Consider the following 22,629-nt stretch of genomic DNA (forward strand, 5'->3'; position numbering starts at 1 on the left):
TCTTAAAGCTAAAATATCCTGAGAACCAAATTTGCGCTTGTTTTCTGCCAGACTGCTTTTCTTTCCTTTTTTTTCTTTTCTTTTTTTTGTTTTTTTTTTTGTTTTTGTTTTTTCGAGACAGTGTTTCTCTGTATAGCCCGGGCTGTCCTGGAACTCACTCTGTAGACCAGGCTGGCCTCGAACTCAGAAATCCGCCTGCCTCTGCCTCTCAAGTGCTGGGATTAAAGGCGTGCATCACCACCGCCCGGCGCCAGACTGCTTTTCAAATGCCATTGTGTGTCTGCAAGAGTCTGTCCACATCAATGCAGTGTTAGTACATAAACACAGCCTTGTGGGGCTCCCTCTGAAATCAGGGTGCAAAGCACACTCTGTCCACAGTGCTGAAGGGAGTCTGATCTTTTGCCTCCTTTTCTCTCAGGACTGCCCAAGCTGACCTTCTGCTAGCTTTTGAATGCAGACTCAACCTCTCCATAACATTTACACTGAGGTTCCTAAATGCTCCAATTAAATAAGCTCCTTGGTTCTACTTTATGGTCCCACATCGACATTTGCTTGAGTTTTATTTAGCCATTTGATTGCTTAAAACGGAAGAGTCCACAAATGGAAATGGGGCAGGTCAGGATCTCACATCGCTCTGGGTTGGAGTCCCCGGAGGAACCGTGGAAAAATGACTGTATTCAGGTCATCTTACCCTTGCACAGATCACACCTATTTACGTTTGTGACTGACATTTTCTATCATGTGTGGTGTTCCAGGAGTACATTAACAAAATTAATCTCGATTCACAGTCTGATTTGCTCACTTTGTCCCACAAGATTTCGGTATAATCAAAGTTCATAATGCTTTAAGTGTCCTCAGGATGTTTCACACTGATTTGTCAAGCTTGGTAGCAGGTTGTTGGGAAACAGGCTTTTTCCATAGGATGCTGTCTCTGTAGAGAGCTATATAGGACCCTATTCCAGCCGTGGCCTGTACGGCTTGGCTCTCGCCACTGAAGTTGCTGCCCCATCTCCTCCAAGGGCTGCACTTGTTTGAGGAGGGGCCATGGCACGTGCAGAGTAACTCCTCCCAGTGATGACCAGAGTGTTTTTCACAGTTTCACTCTTCTTTGTTAGCTCCTCCATTCTGCAAATTTACTCTCACCATTGTGCACACAGACTTCTTCATATCCACCATGGAGTTCATCCACAGGCCGATGCTTGAGGACTTTAGCTACATTTGTACATTTTGTTTGTTTTGGTGTTGTTATGTGCTGAGCCTGTATAATGGGACTTGAATGTATAGAATCTCAGGGATGGCCACTTTGTATTGAATAATTAATTGGAAGATTATAAATAAATAAGCTTCTTGGGGCATCTTCCCCAAGGAAGATTATTTCCCCTGCTCTCGGCATTAATTGCTTGTAATTCTTTGTCTAGGATTGAGGCCTCAGGAGCTTTTTTTTTTTTTTTCCATGTTAGCATGTCCATTGGTACCACTGTGTTCAGATCTTGTTTGGGCAGCCATGTTGATGCAAGTTAATGGGTGTAGCATCCATGGGCATTTCTAAGCAATAAAACTTCACAGCAAACATCTTGTTCCTTTGGCTACTGAAATCTTTCAGTCCCCTCTTTTCCAAAATCCTTGAGTCTTAGGTGCAGGATTTGTACTGTAGATGTGCCATCTGGGACTGGGCATCGCAAGACCTTTTATTCCCTGCATTGTGATTGGTTGTGGTTTCCTGTAATTGTAACTGTAGTTTGAAGAAAAGCTTCTTTGATGAGGGGTGAGAACTATACTCATCTATGGATATGAAGACGGATACTTAGAATGTAGTTTTAATTTTTGTTCAGTTCTAGGAATTTTTTTAATTTCTCTTTTGATTCCTTCTTTGGCCCAATAATCATTCAGTAATGAGTTATTTAATCTCCACAAGTACGTATATTTACTAGAAATTTGTCTGCTGTAAAGTTGAAGTTGCACTGGGGTCAGATGGGATGGGCATAGTTAGTTTAATCTTTCTGAATCTGTTAAGATTTGTTTTGTGTCCCAGGATGTGATCTGTTTGGGGAAGCTCCCATCTGTTGGTGAAGAGAATAGATATTCTTTGGTGTCTTGATGAAACACTCTGTCAATATGTTTATTAATGTGTGGCATTATCTTCATTTTTTTGGTATATTTGTGCAGATGACCTTTGAGTTGTCTCTTGGAAAAAAAGTGAGGTATTGAAGTCAACTGCTAATAATTGGTTGATGTTAATGTGTAACTTTGAGTCCCATAGTTCACTTTTATTGAAATTGGGTACACCAGAATTTGCACATATACATTTAGGATAGAAACATCTTCCTGATTAATTGTTTCATTTGATTAGGATGTAATGTCCTCCTTTGTATGTTCTAGTAAGTTTTAGTTTGAAGTCTATTTTCTAATATATTAGGGTAGTAACACCTCCTTGTTTGTTGGCCCCGTTTGGTTGGAATATGTTTGTCCATCCTTTCACTCTAAGGTGATTACCCTCTGTAATGATAAGATGCATTTCTTGTAGGCAACAGATAATACGGATTTTGTTCCTTGACCCATTCAGCAAGTCTGTGTCTTTTGGTTTAAGAATTGAAGCTGTTCATATTTAAAGTTATTATTGAACGTTCGCGATCGCAGCTGTCATGTTATTGACTTTTGCTGTTGTTCTATTCTCAGTGGTACTTTGTGTTTTAGTGATTGTAGCATTGCTATTATTTGACAGTCTCCTGGCTATGTTCATTCTTCTTAATAGCATGAAATATTACTTCCTGTATTTTCTTTAGATTATATCTTTTTGGATAAAATATGATTAGACAGTTCATATCTTAGAAAGTTTCTCCTTTATGACAAATAGTTTTGCTGGGTATAATCTCATATGGTTGCCATGGACTTTTGGAAGTTAGCATTCGTTGTTCCTGAGTTTTCTTTTTTCTTTTCTTTTTTTTTTTTTTTTTTTTGCTTTTTTGAGACAGGGTTTCTCTTTGTAGCCCTGGCTGTCCTGGAACTCACTCTGTAGACCAGGCTGGCCTCGAACTCAGAAATCCGCCTGCCTCTGACTCCCAAGTGCTGGGATTAAAGGTGTGCGCCACCACCGCCAGGCTGTTCCTGAATTTTCTGGCTTTCAAAGTTGCAACTGAAAAATAGCTATTATTCTGATGGTTTTTTTTTCTTATATGACTGTGTTTTTTTTTTTTTTCCTTTGCAGTTTTCAACACTCTTTCATTTGTTCTGTATGCTTAGTGTTCTAACAATGAATGTTACATAGGCAGTTTCTATTCTGGACTTAGCTCTTTGATGTGTACATCTTATATCATATGAACATGTCTTTTCATAGTTTTAAGAAGTTTTTGACTATGAGCTTGTTTAATATATGATCTATGTTGTTGGTCTGGTATTCTCCTTCATCTATTTACATAATTTTAAAGTTTCATCTTTTAATGCTGTCCCACATTTCCTGTATGTTCCTTTCCTGTGTTTTTAATAAAAACTTCACATTCTTTGCTTATTTTGACTAGATCCTTTACTTTATCTCCAGGTCCTGATGTTCCATCTTCTGCTTGCTTTGTTTGGCTTGTAAAGTGTTCGCTTGAGTTTTCTCGTTGAGTTATTGAGTATTTTAGTTTAATTTTTGTTTCAGCTTGAGTACTCTTCAACGTTCCTGTCTTTATTGGATTCCACTTTCCCCTTCAGAATTGCCGTCCTCATGTCCTTCAGCCTTCTGCTTGTGTTGTCTTGGGTGCCACTCACTCAGCCAGTCTCTTTAAGTTTCCTCAGCTGTGTCTTTGTGCCTTCTTTACAATTCTTGAATCGTTAGTTAAATATTTTAATTGCTCTTTTAAAGTCTATATCCTGTAGTTCATCGGGTCATTCTAATTGCTTAACATATTTCTAAAGGTCTCACGGATTTTTGTGTAGAGTTACTGTCTTGATAGCCTGCCTTTCTTTCTTTCTCCCTCCCTCCCTCCCTCCCTCCCTCCCTCCCTCCCTCCCTTCCTCCCTCCCTCTCTCTTTCTTTCCTTTTATACTTTTGAAAATGAAATCTAGGCACATTGTCTTCTTTTGCTAGTTTTGTGTCTGGTATATACAGAACAAGCCGGGTTAGGATACAGGATGAGTGGGCCAAACGAGGCCTACGGGTTGGCTATGGCTTAGGTGGAATGGAATTGGGTGGACACGAGCTGGGCTGGCATGCAGCGTTTGCATCTGGGTGCAATCCTGGAGTCTGTCAAAAAATATATGTATCCATACAGAGAGTGCTCGGGGAGGATTTATGTAGTAAAAAACTAGGCCGACGCATCCAGTAAGACCCAGGAGAAGGATGTGCAGGGTTGGCTGAGTGGAGTTCAGTGTGCGATGAAAAGCGCCTGTGGATTGTGGGAATGAACGGGGATCCTGGACGAAGCCTAGAGCTTGGGCCAGTGCAGGCAGGAGTGGACAGATGCAGGCAGGAGTGGACAGATGCAGGCAGGAGTGGGCAGATGCAGGCAGGAGTGGGCAGATGCAGGCAGGAGTGGACAGGCTAAGCCGAGACACTGGGTGGAGGACTTGATGTGTGTGTGTGAGAATCAGATGGATTCATACAGCCAAACCCTGGTGATAGATGTTCAAGATCTGGCTGTGCAGAGAGGCTCATCTAGTGCTTGTATTTCTTACTTCTAAACATTACCTGATACAATAATGCAAAAGAATTATGTATGTCAATGAGATATCAAGTAACATTTTAATACATAAATACATTGTATAAAATTTAAATCGGGTTGATATATTTATGTTTTCAAACAGTTATTTCCTTATGGTAATTTTTTTGATATTTTCTATATTTTTGAAATGTTCATTATTTTTGTCTGTAGTCTCTCTAAGGTGAAGCAATCCAACAGAAGTTACTTCTTCTATCTAACTGTGACATTAATATTCATCATCATTTCCCTATTTCTCCCAGTCTCTGTGTGGTAGCTCCATTATACTCTTCAACCTCTGTGAGATTAACCTTCCTACAGTCCATACTATATGGTACTTGGCCTTCTGTGCTTGACTTATTCCACTTTCCTAGCCTTAGGGATTACAATTATATGCCAGTACTCTGGGATTTGACATGCTGGGATTTGATCTGGATTCCCCGTGTTTATACATCAGGTACTTTTCTGAGTGTGCTGTCTCCTCAGTTCAGAATATAGGCTCTCAGTAACAAGTATTTAGTAAGTGCTTTCGATTCCATGTAAAGAAGTATTGGTAAAATGAAGATTTATTGATAAAATTCACATTCTTCACAATTAAAATCCTTGTGTATCTTGTCTTAACATCTATAAGCCTTTATAACTCGAGGTGAAAATTAACACATGTATAAGCTTCCATATCATATTTTACTATTTCATAATTCCTCATCTGTTCTTCACATTGTAATCCTGTCTGCATTCAGATACCTAATAGGGTACTTATTGTTCTATTTTCTGATGCTCTTGGATTCTTACTTTCAAATGAAATCCTTCAAGTTCTGTGTACAGTTGAACACATTACCTCTTGTGAGTTCTCCCCAAGGTGTACTGAATAGCCAGTGAATCAAAGATAACAGTCGCCTCAGTGACTGAAGATTTCAGGATACTAAGGCAACCTGATCTGTAACTTCTGATTCATTTTATCAAACACGAGTAGATGAATGAAGATTTTAAAAGCTATTCATAATGATGCAAGTTGAAACTAGCAGGCCTATTTGAAACTGTGGCAAGGAATTGTTTATAAAAGCGCACATGCTTTCTGTCTTGCACATCCAACACTCTTATTAAAGGGAATATTTTTGAATGCTCTTTTAAAATGCAGTTCAATTAGTAGCAAGGAAAATCATAGGAAAATTCTCCAATATTGGCCACCATTGACCTCTGCCCCCCTTTTCCTTTGTAGACATTGATGAGTGTGCAGAAGGGCGTCATTACTGTCGTGAGAACACCATGTGTGTGAACACGCCTGGTTCTTTCATGTGCATCTGCAAAACTGGGTACATCAGGATTGACGATTACTCATGCACAGGTAAGCGGTGCCTATTCATTATTGGGACTTCTTGTCTTGTTAGGTTTTCAAAGTTTTCTTCTTAAATTTCTGAGAAGTGTGTCATAAATGTTTCAGCATAAAAAAATTAAAATGGAAATTATTGCATCTTGCTCTAGCATTTAATTGTGAATCTGCTCTGAAGAATAGAGTACTTGATATTGCATGAACTTTACTTGCGGAGACATGAACAAATGTTTACTCAGACTCATAGGGGTGTTAACTGCAGACTAAAGTTACAGTCTTACCCAAGTCTTGCTTAGGCAACCTGTGAGTTTATTTGGCCTATAAAAGCATGATTGAAAGATTATTTACAGGTGTGCAGGTGATCTCAAAACAGCTATATCACTGAGAAGTCTCACTGTAGCATGGATGGTCCCCATGGCTGCATAGAAGAGACACACCCTCAGTTAAAATTTCATGCCCCAACACTCTGGAACCTCCTGAGAGTGGCTGTATATAATCTGCATCTGGAATAGAATTATGTACAGCTGGAATGGAGGTGCGTGAGAGTACCTGGATATTCAGGTCTGGGTCTAATGACCTTTCCCCGACAGCTTCTATAAGGAGGCCTCAATCCATCTAGTCTTTAGGGTCCCTAGCTTCACACACCCAGTTATTCCTGGTAAGATAGCAATGGATGTTGTTCTTGAAATGCAGCACTCCCAGACACTCCTTCTTTACTTCTTAAAGTCTTTCTACCCTTTCTTCCATAATGGTCACTGAGTCTTGAATAGGATGATATGGATATGTGGTTATTTTCTTCTACTTGTGGGCCTTTATACACTGTGCTACAACAAAAATCGCTTATTCTTCTGGAATTTGATATTATAAAAGTATATATGCTAACCACCATTCATTGAAGAGAGTGTCTCTGACCAAGGCTGACATCAGCAATAGTCTTAAAGACATGAACACAAATATTTAGGAAGCAATTTGATAAGCACATCATATGCATTAAGCAAGCATTAACAACAACACAGTAGTACCTTCCCTACTCTGGCCTGTGATCTTGCTAGACATTGGCTTGTCATTGGATTTCCCCTGCCCAATGTGAATTCCCTCCTGTGAGAATTTGGTCAGACCTCAAACCCAAGTGGAAAATAGTTGTTTACACTCTTGACAATAATGCTCTTATAACACCAGATGGTTCCCCATTTCTGTTATGCTGATAGGAAAGCACAGAGCTCTGCAGTGAAGTAGGTCCCCTGGTAACAGGTCTGTCCCAGTCGTCCACATAGAAACTCCTGGCACTACATGAGCTAGCCAGCAAGGAAGAAGCTTCCAGCTCAGTCCACCTTGGTATCCCCATGGCCCATATTCAAAGTACACAGTGTTTTCAGTAATATGGTCTTACTATTTAGTTATTGGAGTCAACCAACAGCCATGGAGATGGTCTGTAGTGGTTGGGGAGTCTCAGGGCTCCCTGGCCAACAGGTAGCACACCCTTGATGTTGAGTTTTGTGGTTTATGGGAACATTTTTTCCACCACTCAAGTATCTTTCTTTGCTCTTTAGTTTTTATTTTAACCTTAACAGCAAGGTGTTGAGAGGTTTTCTCATCCAAATTTTGTGGGTCATCTTTGCCTTACCTTATGATGTTCTGGAGAATTTCACTGTGGTTGTTGTAGTGAATCACAGGCATCATAGCTGAGTAAGACTGTTGCTTGTGTCCCTCCCCTGGAAGCTTGCATTGTGCCTTCTGATACCATGAAAGGTCATGCTCAGAGTCATGCAGGCCAGTTACAGCTCAGGGGCCTCTGGGCACTGCTGTTGCTGTAATTATTTAAAACGGCTGCAGGCCAAGCCGACTATCTAAGCTGCGGCGGCTCTGCCTAGCTCAGCTGCCATGTTCTGTGGCCACAGCTAGAACTGGCCGGCCAGAAACACCAACCCTGCCACCCACGAGATGCCATCATGGGAGATGGTTCTGCCAATCTTCCATTCTGTCTTCACAAGGCTAGGCATTACCCAGACCATCCCACCAACCACGCGGGATTGGTACAAATGAGACTCTAATGCTTTGATTATCCAAAGGCTTACATATTTTGTAATGATTAGTAACAAGGTACCCATACAATCAGAGGTGTAACACAATACCCAACCTAGATATACCAACTACCTTTGACTGTGAGAGACACGTGAACATCCGCCTCCATGTTCCCCTCTCTCTCATTTCTTCTCCTCGCTCTTCCTCTTCCTTCTCCTCCTCTCCTCCTTACTACTCCTTTTTCGCTCCTTACTCCTCCCACCTTAGCTCCTCCTACACACCATGTTTAAAATGAAAGGTGTTTTCAAAAGTAGGGACTTGCCATCCACTTCTGAGGTCTACCTAGGGCAATAGTAATAACCCAGATGCTATGGGAATCTCTTGAACAAGCCTGACCAACAGCTTAAAATATAACTTCTTATGTTTGGTGTTGGGGGTTTTTGTTAGGTGGTGTTTGGCATTTGAAGGGGGCATTAGTAATGGCTGTTTTACAGAGGGCTGGCAGCATCTCTGAAGACCTACTGCCATCCATTTTATAAAACAAACAAACAAACAAACAAACAAACAAAAACCGCAGCTGGTATCAGGAGTCACCAAACCACATAATCTTAGCCTTCCACAGACTGCTGTCTCTTTATGCTGATTTAGAGGCCAGCATGGGGGATAGTATTTTCATGTATTATTTTATTTTTTTCTGATTGCAATTTTATATTTGGGAAAGTTCTTTCTGGACAGACAGCCGAGCCTCAACTGCATATCTTTACATCCTAAGTAGGGACCGTTCAACAACTTCTGCAACCCCTTTACAGCCCTGTTCCACACGTACTCCTTCCAGACTGCAGCATGCTATCTGCTTTATCATGGTTCTCAGGATGCTCTCACGTGCCTTTGGCAAATTACTTTCATCAAGGGACCATATGACCTCATAAGACATAGAAGAAGATAGCCCCATAGGGATTTCTTTCTCCCACAGATTTTTCACACTAGAAGGACAGCTCAGCTTCAGTTGCATGTCTTACCACTAGTATTAGGGACACAATGACTACTAAATGCAGTAAGAAGGAGCACCATTCTACACTACACGAAGGAGGGCAGCCACAGACACTCTCGCATCAGACAGCTTGGCTTCATTTATATTTCTCATTCCCCACAGCAGTAATAATACAACTCTCCCTCCCAAATCCATTCTTAGTTCTGTCACATTCCTGTGTTACCTTGAACTTTTACTGGAGTGGACACACACGCACACACACATACACACATGTGCGCACACACACACACATGCACACACACGTTTACTGGGCTTATTTACAGCAGCATAAGTGAGGGGTAAATACAGGAGTATGTACTCTAGCACTTCCTGAGAGCTATCTGGGGAAGGTGGAAGGAAGTGTCTGAAAGCTGAAGTGAGAGGCCCTCCCTATCCCCTCCTAGAGGGGAGCCTCAGTAGACTAATCTTGAAGGTCTCTTGTGGTTACCATGGCTGCTATGATTACCATGGCTGCCCTAAGTAAGATAGTCATGACTATTACTCAGGGGACACAGTCCAAGGCACCTTGGTCAGGAGAACTTTTATTTCTCTTGTTAGGAAGAGAAAGGAAAGCTGAAAAGCAAAGTGAAGATTATGCTAAGTATATACTTAAATGTTTCTCCTTCACTAATCTTGTGTGAATTACTAAGGCTTCTCCAGAAGACGGCCCCTAAATGATACTTTATGTAATGGAAGAACACTTACATAAACATTGTGCTGTTTTTTTTCAGAAAGGGCTTCTTCAGTCTCTAAGAGGCAAGAATACTAAAGAGCATCTTGCTTATGTGCAGTTCAGCCCACACTGATGTGTCCCCTCTGTATGTTTTCTAAACTGCTGTTCCCCTCAGTAGCATGCCAAGTCCTGTTTAGGGATGTCCCGGGTGCTTGTAATATCTGATATTGGTCCATGGTTTTTTATACACGTGTATGAAAACCATCAGGACAAGATTAGCTTCACCACCACAGGACTGGGGGGAAAGTGAGCAGGAAACAAGACCTCCCTTTGGATTCTACCTTTTAATTGGATGCTACTTAAAAAATAACAAAATATCTAAAATTGGACAATACCTACCATTTTGTCATTTTCTTTTCTCCCCCCCCCAATTTTATATTTCTTCATCAGATAAAATGATGTTACACGCACTCTATAGACTTTCCAGGGGAGAAAAGTCTACCATACTCTCTGGCCATAAAACAAATATGAATTTATGTTAGGAAAGACATTCTGTAGCACTTCTGGCTAAGGTGTCATTTATGTGTTTGTAAAATTGTCCAGCCAGAGTTATTACTGCAGTGACCCTACTATGCACAAATGACATTCTACCTACCAGAGCAAAGTGACTCTTATCCTTTAAATTAGGTTGCTGACATAAAATGTAGTGACAGTGATGAAAAAGCACATCTCTTTCTGTGGGGCATAACTAAATACATCCTGCAGATAGAAAGGCATTTAATAGAGGTACCAAGGGGTTTACAAATTCCTACTTTTCTGTTAGTTTAGTGTAAACATTTATAAATCATGGGAACAGTTCCCCTTTTCCTTGATCAAACTTTTAAGCAAAGTGAGTGGCAGAGTGTCTTGAAAGAGGGCAATAGAGATGGTTTTGAATGTAAAAATAAAATAATGTAAGTTTCTGTAAATAATGGAGACTAGAACCCACAGCTTACTATATTAATGATAATATCAGTGGATATAAGTTTCATGTTAATGGTTAAGCTGAAATTGTGCTTCTTAAAAGTAAAAATTGTAGTCGTTCCTGTGGCAGCTGATGGCATGCCCCCAGATACTCAAGCTTTGCAGCTTCCAGTCGTTCTCTGCTTTTCTATAATCATGAGTGTCACAGGTTTTGAGTAAGAGGCCTGTGCCAATGTTTCCCCAAGGGCATGTTTACTGGGGTTCATTTCTGTTCTGCATCCTGTGTTGGCTGCATATCTAGCCACAGTGAATCTAGTGGTCAGCTTTACCTGCATTGTGGAGTATTTCCTCCTGCATTGCCTTTCTGTCTCTCATTGTACGTTATTTCCAAATGAAGCCTCACCAACCACTTTGTTTCTGCCTGGTGAGGGAGAATTTCCCCTCATGGTTCCAGAATATCTCATGAAATGGACAAAGTGTCTCTTCAGCAGGATGCAGAGGAAAGCTAAGGTCATTTTCAGAAAAGCTGCTCGGGTTGAAGCTTTTGTGCTGATTAGAGAAGAGCCAAGGCTTTAAACGTCTGGCAGAAGACAGGAACATATTTCCTTAATGAGGCATTGGCCTTTCCAGCTAACCCATTTCCTCCACTTTCTTTATGAAGGAGAAACTTCTCTGGCCCATAAATACCTGTCTCCTCTATCTGGATCGACCAGATAGTTTAAGAGCTTATGGCTGTACCCAAAAGCCACATTTCTGGGGGAATATGAGTAGATTTTAGTTTTTATCAAGAGCCCCACAAGTATCTTCAAATTGTTGTTCAGCCAGTTCCTTACAGCACCCCTCCACTTGGGAGCTTATATGCAGTAGGCTCAAAGATGAACCTCCTCTGTGGGCTTGCCTTGTACCTAAATCTATCTTGCATATTCTTCTTTAGGAGACACTGTAAGGTCTAAAGAGGTCTCAGCTTCTCTGACAAAAGTTTCAGTTTATTGGTTCTCAGTTGAGAGGTGAACTCATCCTTTTGCAACTGAGGTAACAGAGAGTGAGTGTCTGTGGTACTGTAGAGCCATCTCTACCTCCCCATCCCCCATTTGTGGCTGAATGGCAAAGTTTTTTCTTCTTCACTTTTTTTTTTGATGACTGCTGTTGTGAATATCCTTTATGTCTGTGTCCCTCTCTCCCTTCCTATTGAAGAGTCCTCTGCCTAACACAACTGACACTTTTAACTATACCCAGAAGACTCTTAGAGCTGCCTGTCTCAACTGAAAATCCATCACAGACATTTAAAGAAGACTTCAAAAGCAATACATATGACTTTAGCATCCAGGTATAATGGATACAGGAAGCTCTCTGTGCTCTGAGACCCTTACAGTGCTAGTGTGGAGACTTGCATGCTAGAAGTAACTACCTCCCATGGTTCGGTAGAGTGTACATGTGAAACATTCAAGTACTTTGAATTAGGTTTCCCCTAGGCTGTTAAGGCTGAAGGAGCAGAAGTATTCTTGAAGACAATCTATTCTAAGCTCCCGACTTTATCAAATGAAGAAGCATAAACCTTTTTCCATTTGCTGCATTGTGAGAGGCGACACGAAACTAGAGATATGTCTGTGGATCCTTTACTTGTGATTAGAGCCACCATTTGCCTAATTGTTAGTTGCTTAAAAATAAATAAAGGGGAAAGGTTCCTATTTTATGTAGACATGCACTATTCAAGTTGTACCATTTAATAATTAAATTTTCTTATAGGCTCTTTTTAGCTCATTAGCTTCAACTTCAAGAGAAATCTCTCAGCCCCCATCACACACATGGTCATAATCCTAAGTCATTCGTTAGTAGAACTCTTCTCTTGGCCTCCAATGTGGTCATACAGCCACTGTGATGACTCAGTGAACCATTTTCATAAATGCCTCAGCAGATCAAACTTTCATAAGCTCATTAAGAAAATTTATTTCCAAGAAGATTCTATCATATTCCTAAGTAATGGGTCATAACTTATCTCCCTCCACATCTGCTATAGAAGAGAAACTGGTTCTAAGGTATGCAGGGAGAGGGGAGGAGGCAGGAGGGGAGAGACAAGGGAAAAGCAGGAGGAGGAGAAAAAGGGAAGGAGAAGAGAGAAAGAAGGAGAAGGGGAGAACAGAAAAGGAGGAGAAGGGTAGGGCAAAAGAAACAGGCTTTGCACGAAATGACTCAAAACACTGAAAGTTCATTCTTTAGGTTCTTTCTAATAATAACAATTTCTATGCATTGATTTTTTTCTTGGTTACTGCTCTGGACAAATGGCTTTCTTTGTTCACTTACATGGGCATAAACCAAATTAGATAAATCATGAATCCTACTTGGCACATCTTCCTGGCACAAGGCGCATGTAATAGATAGATCAAAAGTCAAACATTGGAATAGTAAAGATAAAACCAAGAATTTTGTATTATCAAAAGATAGACACCTGGGTGGAGAGACCTGTACCTCAGAGATTCTTCCCATATCTGTGACTGATTGTTACAATAAGAAAGGGTTTATTTTGTGATTGTTGCCTATAACACTCCTAATACCATACAGTTCCTTGGAGTGTGAACAGGAGGAAGGGAAGGATGAGCTGATGAAAGGCTTAGCAAAGTCTTACCTCACTTAGGAGGTGAGCTGTTCCTGTAGGACATAGCTGCCCACAGAAGTGACCTAACAGGTTGTGACAACTACAGGGGGCCAATGGGGTGTTGTGGGTACCTTGAGATAGGGCTCTGGGGTGTTTCCTTTATTATTATTATTAAATTGTTTTATTTATTTGTATTCCAACAGTTGCCCTCATTTCTGGTCCCCCTCTCAGAGTTCTTCACTTTATTCCCCCTCCCTCTGCCTCTGAGAGGGCGTTCCTCACCTGCCAAATCACCCTCACTTCACAGCCCCCCCAGCATTCCTCTTTCCTGGGGCATTAAGTTTCCACAGGATTAAGCACAACCTTTCCCACTGAAACCAGACAAGGCAGTCCTCTGCTACACATGTGCCTGGGGCCACAGACCAGCCCATGTATGCTCTTTGGTTGATAGCTTACTCTCTGGGAGCTCTGAGGGGTCCGGGTTAGTTGACACTGTTATTCTTCTTATGGGATAGCAATCCCCTTCAGCTCCTTCAGTCCTTTCCCTAACTCTTCCATATTGGTCCCCAAACTCAATCCAACGGTTGGCTGTAAGTATCTGCATCTGTCTCAGTCAGCTGCTGGTAGAGCCTCTCAGAGGACAGTCATGCCAGGCTCTTGTCTGCAAGCGCAACATGACATTTGTTGTAGTGTCAGGGTTTGTCATACATGCTAGTGTGGACGCTTCAAACCCACTTCGACGGGAGAACAGAATAATCATGGGAGGCAGAGGGAGAGATAAACTTGGGTGGAAGATGGGAGTGGAAAAGGGGGGCATGAGCAAGGATGGGGGGATATAGGAGGGAAGCATAGAAGGGCAGGACAATGGATTGAAATGTGTAGCAGTATGGGGTGGGGGGATCCTCTAGAAAGTCCCAGAGACCTGGGATGTGAGAGGCTCCAGGACTCAATGGGGATGACATTAGCTGAACTGCTCAAGAGTGGGGAGATGTGACCTGAAGAGACCACCTCCACTAGATAGACATGGCCCCCAGTTGAGGCAGGGGACCACTCACCCATCTTCAAAATTTTTGACCCAGCATTCTTAATGTCTAAAGGAAATGCAGGGACAGAAATGGAACCGAAACTGAAAGGCTACCCAGTGACCAGCTCAACATGGGATCCATTTCATGCTAGCTGTCCTTTTGAGAAAATGATTTATCTCCCTGGGACTCTTTCGAGTTCATGCTTTCCCTCATTACTTCTCAAATGGTGTGTTCTCTGGAAGGCAGCTTTCTATTAGCACTAAGGGCCGGGGTAACGACCAATTTGAGAAATCCTATGCCAGTATTCCCGATCAAACTGTAAGATCCTTATTTCTTCCCTGCTCACCTCCATACCCTCTCCAGTCTCTGTGCAGTGATGCCTCCTAACTCCTTGATTTCCGCGGGAACCCCCTCATTCCATTTGGTGACAGAAAGGACCCCTCTTCACCACGTCCCACCTCACAAGTTTCTTTGCTCTTCTTTCTGCAACCTAATGCCTTGTTTTTTTGTTTGTTTGTTTTTTGTTTTGTTTTGCTTGTATGTATGTCTGTGAATTGTATGTGTGTGCTTGCTTTGTCATGGTAGTCTTTCTAGCATCTTGGATGTTCTTATTGATATAGACAAAGACTTCCTTCTGGGAGACAGAGACAAAGACATGAGCCAGGACTGAGCCATGCATGTCATTTCTTCAAGCAGCCAGCATGTCTATTTTTTAACCTTCTCTATCAACTGCTAGAGAAAGTAATTTGTATAAGGCACATAAAATATTATTTTGAGTCAGTCAGTGTTGACACATGCCTTTAATCCTAGCACTTGGGAGGTAGAGACAGGTGGATCTCTGAGTTCAAGGCCAGCCTGGTTTACAGAGTGAGTTTTAGGATAGCCAGGGTTACACAGACACACACAGACACAGACACAGACACAGACACAGACACAGACACAGACACAGACACACACACACACACACACACACACAATTTTGAAAAGTGCCAGCAACATTGCTTTTCTGCCTTTTTCCAAAAATAAATTAATTTAAAATATAATTTAAGTCAGTGCTCATAATCTTTGTATGAATGGAAAATAATTTTATCGTTAGCTATTTAAAATAGCCCTTGATAGAGTCAACAAAACTGCATGTACTAAGCAAGATACATAATTCATCATGTGTATCAAGGTAACTGCTAGCATATAAATTATAAAGGGATTGAGAATTCTGGAGCAGTGACATAGAGGTCAGAGTCCACAAGAAGTCCCTCGTGAGAACAACTACAGGAAGTAGAAATAGGTGTGTCACCTTTCACAAAATGCCCTAAATGAAGCTGTACTAGATATAAAATGCCCAGCTCAGGAGAAATCTTTAACAATCATTAGATACCTTATGATTGGAGCTATTCTTGTTAGACAAGCTATCTTCTCGAAGAAATGTTTTATTTCTCTGAGATCCTTCTGTCTCTATGCTTTTCAGTGGTTGCATTTAAATCGTGTCATTAATTCCATAAAGCAGACAGCTTCTTTGGAAAGTTGGCCACTATCATTACTTATTCAGTTGTGCTTAGTTGGTACCTGTGAATGAGGCCTTAAAGAAAAAGTTAATGAAACTCTGGTGTAAAGGAAGAACATCTTCTCTGGGAGTGACACTTCTTCCTTAGAAGAACCCATTGTGTTTCCTCAGCTAGGCATGTTCCCATTGTTGTAGGGATCCAGTGTCAGACCGAGGCGAGATGAAGGGAGGCATCTGGGACCCGGCTGGGACGCACACCTGCCCAGAGTAGAGAAATAGACCACCAGAGAGTCAGTGGACTTGCTTAGGACTCCAGAGGACAGCTTTGATGAACCTGGTTTCTTTCATATGGCTTCCTTTTCTAAGGAATCTCAACAAACCTATTGCCATGCAATCCTATAAAATGGCTTTGAGCTACCATGCTATTGAAACACTTTTTTTTGCAACTAATTATTTCATGTCTTCTTTTCTTGACATTGCAAACTATAATACAGTTACAATATATGTCAAACCTTTACATAAGACCTAAAACTCAGGCAAATTTAGGTTTGAAATTGCCCAAATATATCCCTGGAAGCAAAAGGATGTCTCACTTGCCTCCTGTAGCTTGCTGTATTTAATTATACTTTGTGGTTATGATTACATAAGTTAAAAATATAAACACAAAGGTTACAAAAGCAAATTAAACTTCTATGCCCCAGGATTAAAAGAATTAATGATGAGAAGTTACTTCTCTAAACCATCACCTGAGGCTAGAGATACAGCTCAGTGGGAAAGAGCGATTACCGTGCAAAGCTGAGGACCTACATCTGAATCCTTAAAGCCCACATTAAAAGCTTGGCGTGTAATCCAGCTTCAGAGTACAGACACATGTAGACTCTGAAGCCCATTGGCTGGACAGCCTCAGTGAAAAGCCCAGCTTCTGGTTCAGCGAGAGACGCCTTCTCAAGGGAAAAGGCACCAAGTGATAGAAGAAGCCATATGTCTTCCTCTGGCTTTTACATACCTGAATACTCTTGTACCATAGTCACCAGTAAGGGTTGATGTTCAGGGAACCGTGAACAATGTGTCCGCACAGCAGCACAAGAGACCAAGGCTACATGCTTACCTGCTTTCTCAAACACATGTGTGCATGCATATCGTTAGCACTCAGCTCAGGAAAGAATCGGTTTAAAGTCTTAGACAGGACTATAAAAACCTCAAGTGAAGTCTGTTCAGAATCTCTCAGTGGGCAGAGGAAACTTGACTGCTCAGACATCATAGTTCTCAGGCGTGTCAGAGCCTCTGTGCCCATCCTGGCACAGCTGTGTTATCCAGCCCTGACCTCCAGCCTAGCTGGCTACAGTTTGATCTTCAGAGAGTTCTAGAGCTATGCAGCCACACCAGCCTGGCTCTCTGAAAGCCAGCCCACCTGTGTCCTGAGGGTACAGATAGCAGGAGTGGCCTCCTTAGGAAGCCCCACCCACTTTGACATGGTTACTTACTAAACCCTAACTTGCTCCTGTTCCAGGCGGATGGATCGTTTGATTTATGTTTCAGGATTTTTTTTTTCTATGTGAAAGGTTTAGAATTGAAAATTCACGTAGTGGACCATAAAGGTTACCCATACCAGCAATGTGACAATAGCTGCATCCTAGCAACAGATGCCTTCGGAGGACAGGACTGCTCAGGCTCCACAGATGCCCTGCTTCCCTTCCTGATTGCTGACCAATGGCACTCGGCCCTTCGAATGCTCTCTCGTATTTCTGATCACTCCTTGGCAGAGTTCATCTCCCAGTTCAGTTGCTGCTCTGATCCTAAGGAGGATGGCATCGCCCGATCTTGCTGTCCTGTCTCTTTCCCCAGCCCAGGGCATCTCACTGGGGTCACAGCTATGATACATTATAGATTGCGGATCCAGAGATGAGTGTTTCCTCTCATATGAAAATAATTATTTATTTATTTATTTATTTATTTATTTATTTATTTATTTTGTCTGTGTTGCAGTGAGGCCACCCTCATGGTCTGGAAGAGGAATGGCTTTCACTGGCCACCTCTGCCACTTATCTCAGGGATTAATTCTTGCTCTCTGCCCCTCCTGAAGAGGTTTCCTAATGTTATTTTATTAAATGTAATACCACTGGGCTAGTTATCTACTGCTGTATAACAAAGAGCCCTTCACATAGAAACTTAAGCAACAAGTACCGCATTTCCCTACTCGGTGTACTGAGGACCCGCGTACTGCATAACCAAGTGGTCAGTTTCCAGGTCGCTCAGGCTGCAGTCAGGGTGCTGGCAAGAGCTGGGGAAGCAAGTGTTCACTCCAACATCACCTATTCTGTTGTTGGCTGATACAGCTCTCCACTGGTGGCTGGTGATAGATTGTCCTTAGCTCCTTCCAGCATGGCGTAGACCCTCACATATGTATATAGTTGGCATCTCCATCCATCAAAGCCATGGCAGGAATGAGCCTGCTAACAAGAAGTCACTGTCTTTGTAATCTGCCGGCATCTGTTGGCTCTCCCATAGTCTGTTGCCATTAGAAGCAAATCATGTAGTCTAGCCCACACTACGGGGAGAGGGGTTTCACAAAGGTATAAATGCCAGTCTAGTCAGGCGGTAGTAGAGGATGACCACTACAGACATTGACCGTATGGAAAAGGCGCCCCTCCCTTGTGCTAGGTATAAGGAAGCAGCCCCAAGCTGAATAAGACGAGAGCTGGAGCCTGCATCATCTGTTAAGAACTGGGTAGCAAATGAAGAACTCCTGCTGCGCGTTTCTTTCCTCACCAGAACTATGACAACGGGCAGTCCGGGGTTCTCATCCTATCTAATAAATACAGTTAAAGTCAACATTGTAAGGAAGTGCAGCGGTGAGCTTGTAGCTACTCTGCTTTATGTTCCTGGCAGGTCACACACTCCCAGCCACCCACTTAGCAGCTCTTTGGAACCAAGAATGAAACACACACACACACACACACACACACGCACACACACACTAGTTTATTTTTGAAATGCCCTCTCTAACTCAGTGACTGGGCACTTCTAATCCTCTGTCTGCTATCCTAGGCCCAGTCAGGGAAGTGGCCAGCGCTCACCTACCCGAAATCTCACATGGCTGGTTGGCTTTATCTCCAGCAGTTCCTACATCCATCCATCTCTCTCCACCAAGTCATGGTGATCCTTTAGCATTTAGACATGCAGATTTCCGATCGAACCAAAGCATCACAACCAGTCTCCAACAGGGAAGCATAGCGAGGAACCAGGAAAGGGCACTGCAAGAGCCCAGGGGGAGGCCATGATGGTCTGGTGGAGACCTGGGTAGACATACTGACAAAGTGATATCAAAGAATTTTTTGACATTTATGCCTTTTCTGATTTATCATCATCATCGTCATTGATGTTAACTTACTGCCCCCCTCCTGGTCACCCCCTTTCACAATCCTTCCCTCTTCCCCATCCCCTTCTCCTTTGAGCAGATAGGGGCCCTCCTGGGTATCCCCCACCTGAAACATCAAGCCTCTGTGAGACTAGATATATACCCTCCCACTGAGCCAAAACAAGGCAGCCCAGCGAGAAGAACACATCCCACAGACAGGCCGCAGCTTGTGGGATAGGCCCTGCTCCAGTTGTTTGAGACGCACATGGAGACCGAGCTACACATCTGCTGCACATGTACAGGAGGCCAGGTCCAGCCCGTGTTTGTTCTTTGGTTGGTGGTTCAGTCTCTGAGAGCCCCAAGGGTCCAGGTTAGGTCTTTACAAGACGCTGTTTGTATGGATATCTGCTGAGACAGGGAAAATTAGTTTTACTCAGTTGAGTGACTCTGGGTGTATCATCCACACTCAGGGGCAAGGCCCATGCCTAAGAGGAATTGGTCAACACAAACAGACTCCATGTTTTTTTATTGTTTGCTTGTCCTTGCTATGTGTTTTGTTTGAGGATTTTTTTTTTGTCAAATTTCGATTTTCATGTTTTGTTTTTGAAAGACAGAAATAGAGGAGAGAGAAAGTGAAGTTGGGTGGGCAGGAAGGTGGGAGGCAGCTCTGTGAGGAGGAAGGTGGGAGGCAGCTCTGTGAGGAGGAAGGTGGGAGGCAGATCTGTGAGGAGCTTGGGAAAAGGGTAAGACTATGGTCAAAAGATATTCTATGAAAAAAATAAAAATATATTAGAAAGAAAAAATTAGTTATTTTTTTAAACAAAAAAATAATGAATGGTCATTTTAAGACAGGAAGAAGTAAGAGAAAACATTTTCAGAAGTAGGAAGGGCGGGGATGCAAGGTTGCTTGGTAACAGTAACTTTAATAAGAAAGGAATTGCAAGAGGTAAAGCCGTCTTGTAGGAAAGCAAAGGCATGTTTTACGGTTTCCACAACACTCGCACATCACTGCAGTCCCCAGGAAGTCCGTGCTGAAGCGCTGCTGCTTTGTCTCCACCATGTGCTCTCGTTTTTCCATGAAAACTTGTTTATTTAATTGACCGCACTTCCACAGCCAGTGCAGGCTTCTTTTAAAGGGAGAGGGATGTCACTCTCACAAAGACGGAACACTTACCATTCCTGGAGCTCTACAACAACAGATTTTCAGTATGGACTAATGAAACTCATTTTCCAAGTTTTCAGAATACAGTTGCATTGATCAAATAACTGAGGCATGTTTTTAAAAAAGATTCATTTGTAAATGTCCATCCATGCATGCATCCATCCAGCCTTCTATTCATCCTTCCTTCCATCCTGCCATCCATCCATCCATCCTTTCTTCCTTTCATCCATCCATCCATCCATCCTTTCTTCCTTTCATCCATCCATCCATCCATCCATCCATCCATCCTTTCTTCCTTTCATCCATCCATCCATCCATCCATCCATCCATCCTTTCTTCCTTTCATCCATCCATCCATCCATCCATCCATCCATCCATCCATTATATATGAAGAAGACAAAAATAGCAGCAACAGAAAGTAGACAGAACATGATTACAAGGTCCACACCATTTTGCTAATTTAGCCAAATCAAATGACATGCTCTTTCTGGCCCACGTCTCCCCATGGGCATTTCGTGGCATTTTAGCTCATTCCTGATATCTTAGTTAAGCCTCTTAATTTTGAATCCTTGTTCTGTGCTGAATTGGATACGCTCTTGGGCAGTTTACTTCAATATTTCCACCTTTAAAATGGAACATAACACTTATCGTATGCTGTTTTTAAGTATATGAGACGAATCATGCTAAGTGATTAACATGAGAACTGAACACAAGGACTCCAGAGGTAGCCAGTGGTGGCCCCTGGTTATGTACATCACCTTCATCTGCAGCCCCGAGAATCTGTGATTTGCCATCGCAAAGGGGACCTTTCAGATGTGAGTAAGGTTAAGGACCATAACATAGAGAATCATCCTGGACTGTCTGAGCGGGTCCCCTATCATTATGAGTCATTAAAAGAGAAGGTTTTTTTTTTCCCTGCTGTGGTCAGAGAGAGTTGTGAATTCGGAGACTGTGAGGGAGATGTAGCACAACCATCTGTGAAGATGAAGCAGGGCATGAGCACACACTGCCTCAGAAGCTGGAGAAAGCCGGAAACAGACTCTGCTCCAGGCCTCAGGAGCACAGCCCTGTGCATAGTAATTTCAACCAAGGCAGCTTGTGTGGAATCCCTAACATACAGAACGGTCGAAGCCCGTGCTATTTTTAAGTTGTTGACTTTTAATTGCTATAATGGGAATAGAATAAAATTGGGAATAAAAACTGGTACACTGTTATTAGCTAATACTGTTGAATTGTCCGCAACTGTATATTACAGGGGCACTCAGTTCCCACTTCACTCTAATTATTGCAGGGAGAGTTGCATCATCTATTAAAGGGGGAAAGCTCTATTTGTATTTATGTTCAGACTCCTTGCTTTCATGATTAGGTGGCCTTTGTCTTTCTTGTTATTTTGCTCTAGAAGCTAAGGAGCTCACTATTTCTCACAGTTCGATTCAGCTTCTTGTAACACAAATAACGTAGAAATAGATCATGAGCTTACCTCGATCACAGGAGATTAAAAGACGACAAGAGAACATTTCTTATCTGCCTCTTTTAACAGGGGATTCTTTAACAGGAGTGACTTAGAGAGAGACAGTGTAGTAACATTGAGTTCCAGGATGTGGGGTGTTATGGGGAGTGTGCACTGACTTCTGAATGTAGGGTTTGAGGGAAAACTTTTAATTCAGGAAGGATCTGTGTCAGCAGAGCTTCATCTGAGTCACAAATGAGGGGCCTGTGGGCCACAGTTGGCTTCCAGTGGAGATTTAGTTGGCTTTGGGGCATTTTAATGATTCAGCCCATCAAAAGATTTCATTGTAAAACTTGGGTTTCCAGCCAGATTTTCAAACTGTTCTCTGTTAGTTCTGGGCCTGCATTGCTGCACTTGATCAGAGCAGATGCAGAGACAGCGCACCCAGAAGTCCTTCACCACATTCCTAGGTGCTGTGACTCACTGCTTCCAGGAAGAAAACCAATGACTATATAAGGCCAGAATTGCTATCTCCAGGCTGCCTCGATGGCTCACCTGACCCTCCTAACACACGAATCAGACAGGCTATACTATATAACTTGTGATTCATAGATAATTAGGGATGTGCTCACCTAAAAGCATGGAGACCCAAGAACAAAAACAGTGTCAAAAGCTGGCTTTTAAATAAGCTACATCTCTGCCAAATCCTAACATAATGCTGAAATAAACTTCAGAAAAACCTGCTAGACACTAGTTACTCCAGGAGATCTGTTTTAATTTTTTTTTCTTAAAAATTACATCATGGGGCTGGAGGGAGAGTTCAGTCAGTAAAGTGTTTGCCATGAG

At 42.2% G+C, this 22,629-nt stretch overlaps 1 protein-coding gene across 1 annotated transcript in view; it reads left to right on the plus strand.

Moving 5' to 3' along the window:
• Nell2 (neural EGFL like 2) overlaps positions 1-22,629 on the plus strand; it is a gene marked incomplete at its 3' end in the record, with an annotated part of 263,811 nt that overhangs the window by 159,130 nt on the left and 82,052 nt on the right. Inside the window, exon 13 of the mRNA XM_028789385.1 lies at positions 5,896-6,021. Within this exon, the coding sequence (XP_028645218.1) occupies positions 5,896-6,021 (126 nt within the window). The remainder of the gene's footprint in view (positions 1-5,895; positions 6,022-22,629) is intronic.

The sequence above is a fragment of the Grammomys surdaster genome, unplaced genomic scaffold (assembly GCF_004785775.1).
Source record: "Grammomys surdaster isolate TR1022 unplaced genomic scaffold, NIH_TR_1.0 125818, whole genome shotgun sequence".
Lineage (NCBI taxonomy): Eukaryota > Metazoa > Chordata > Mammalia > Rodentia > Muridae > Grammomys > Grammomys surdaster.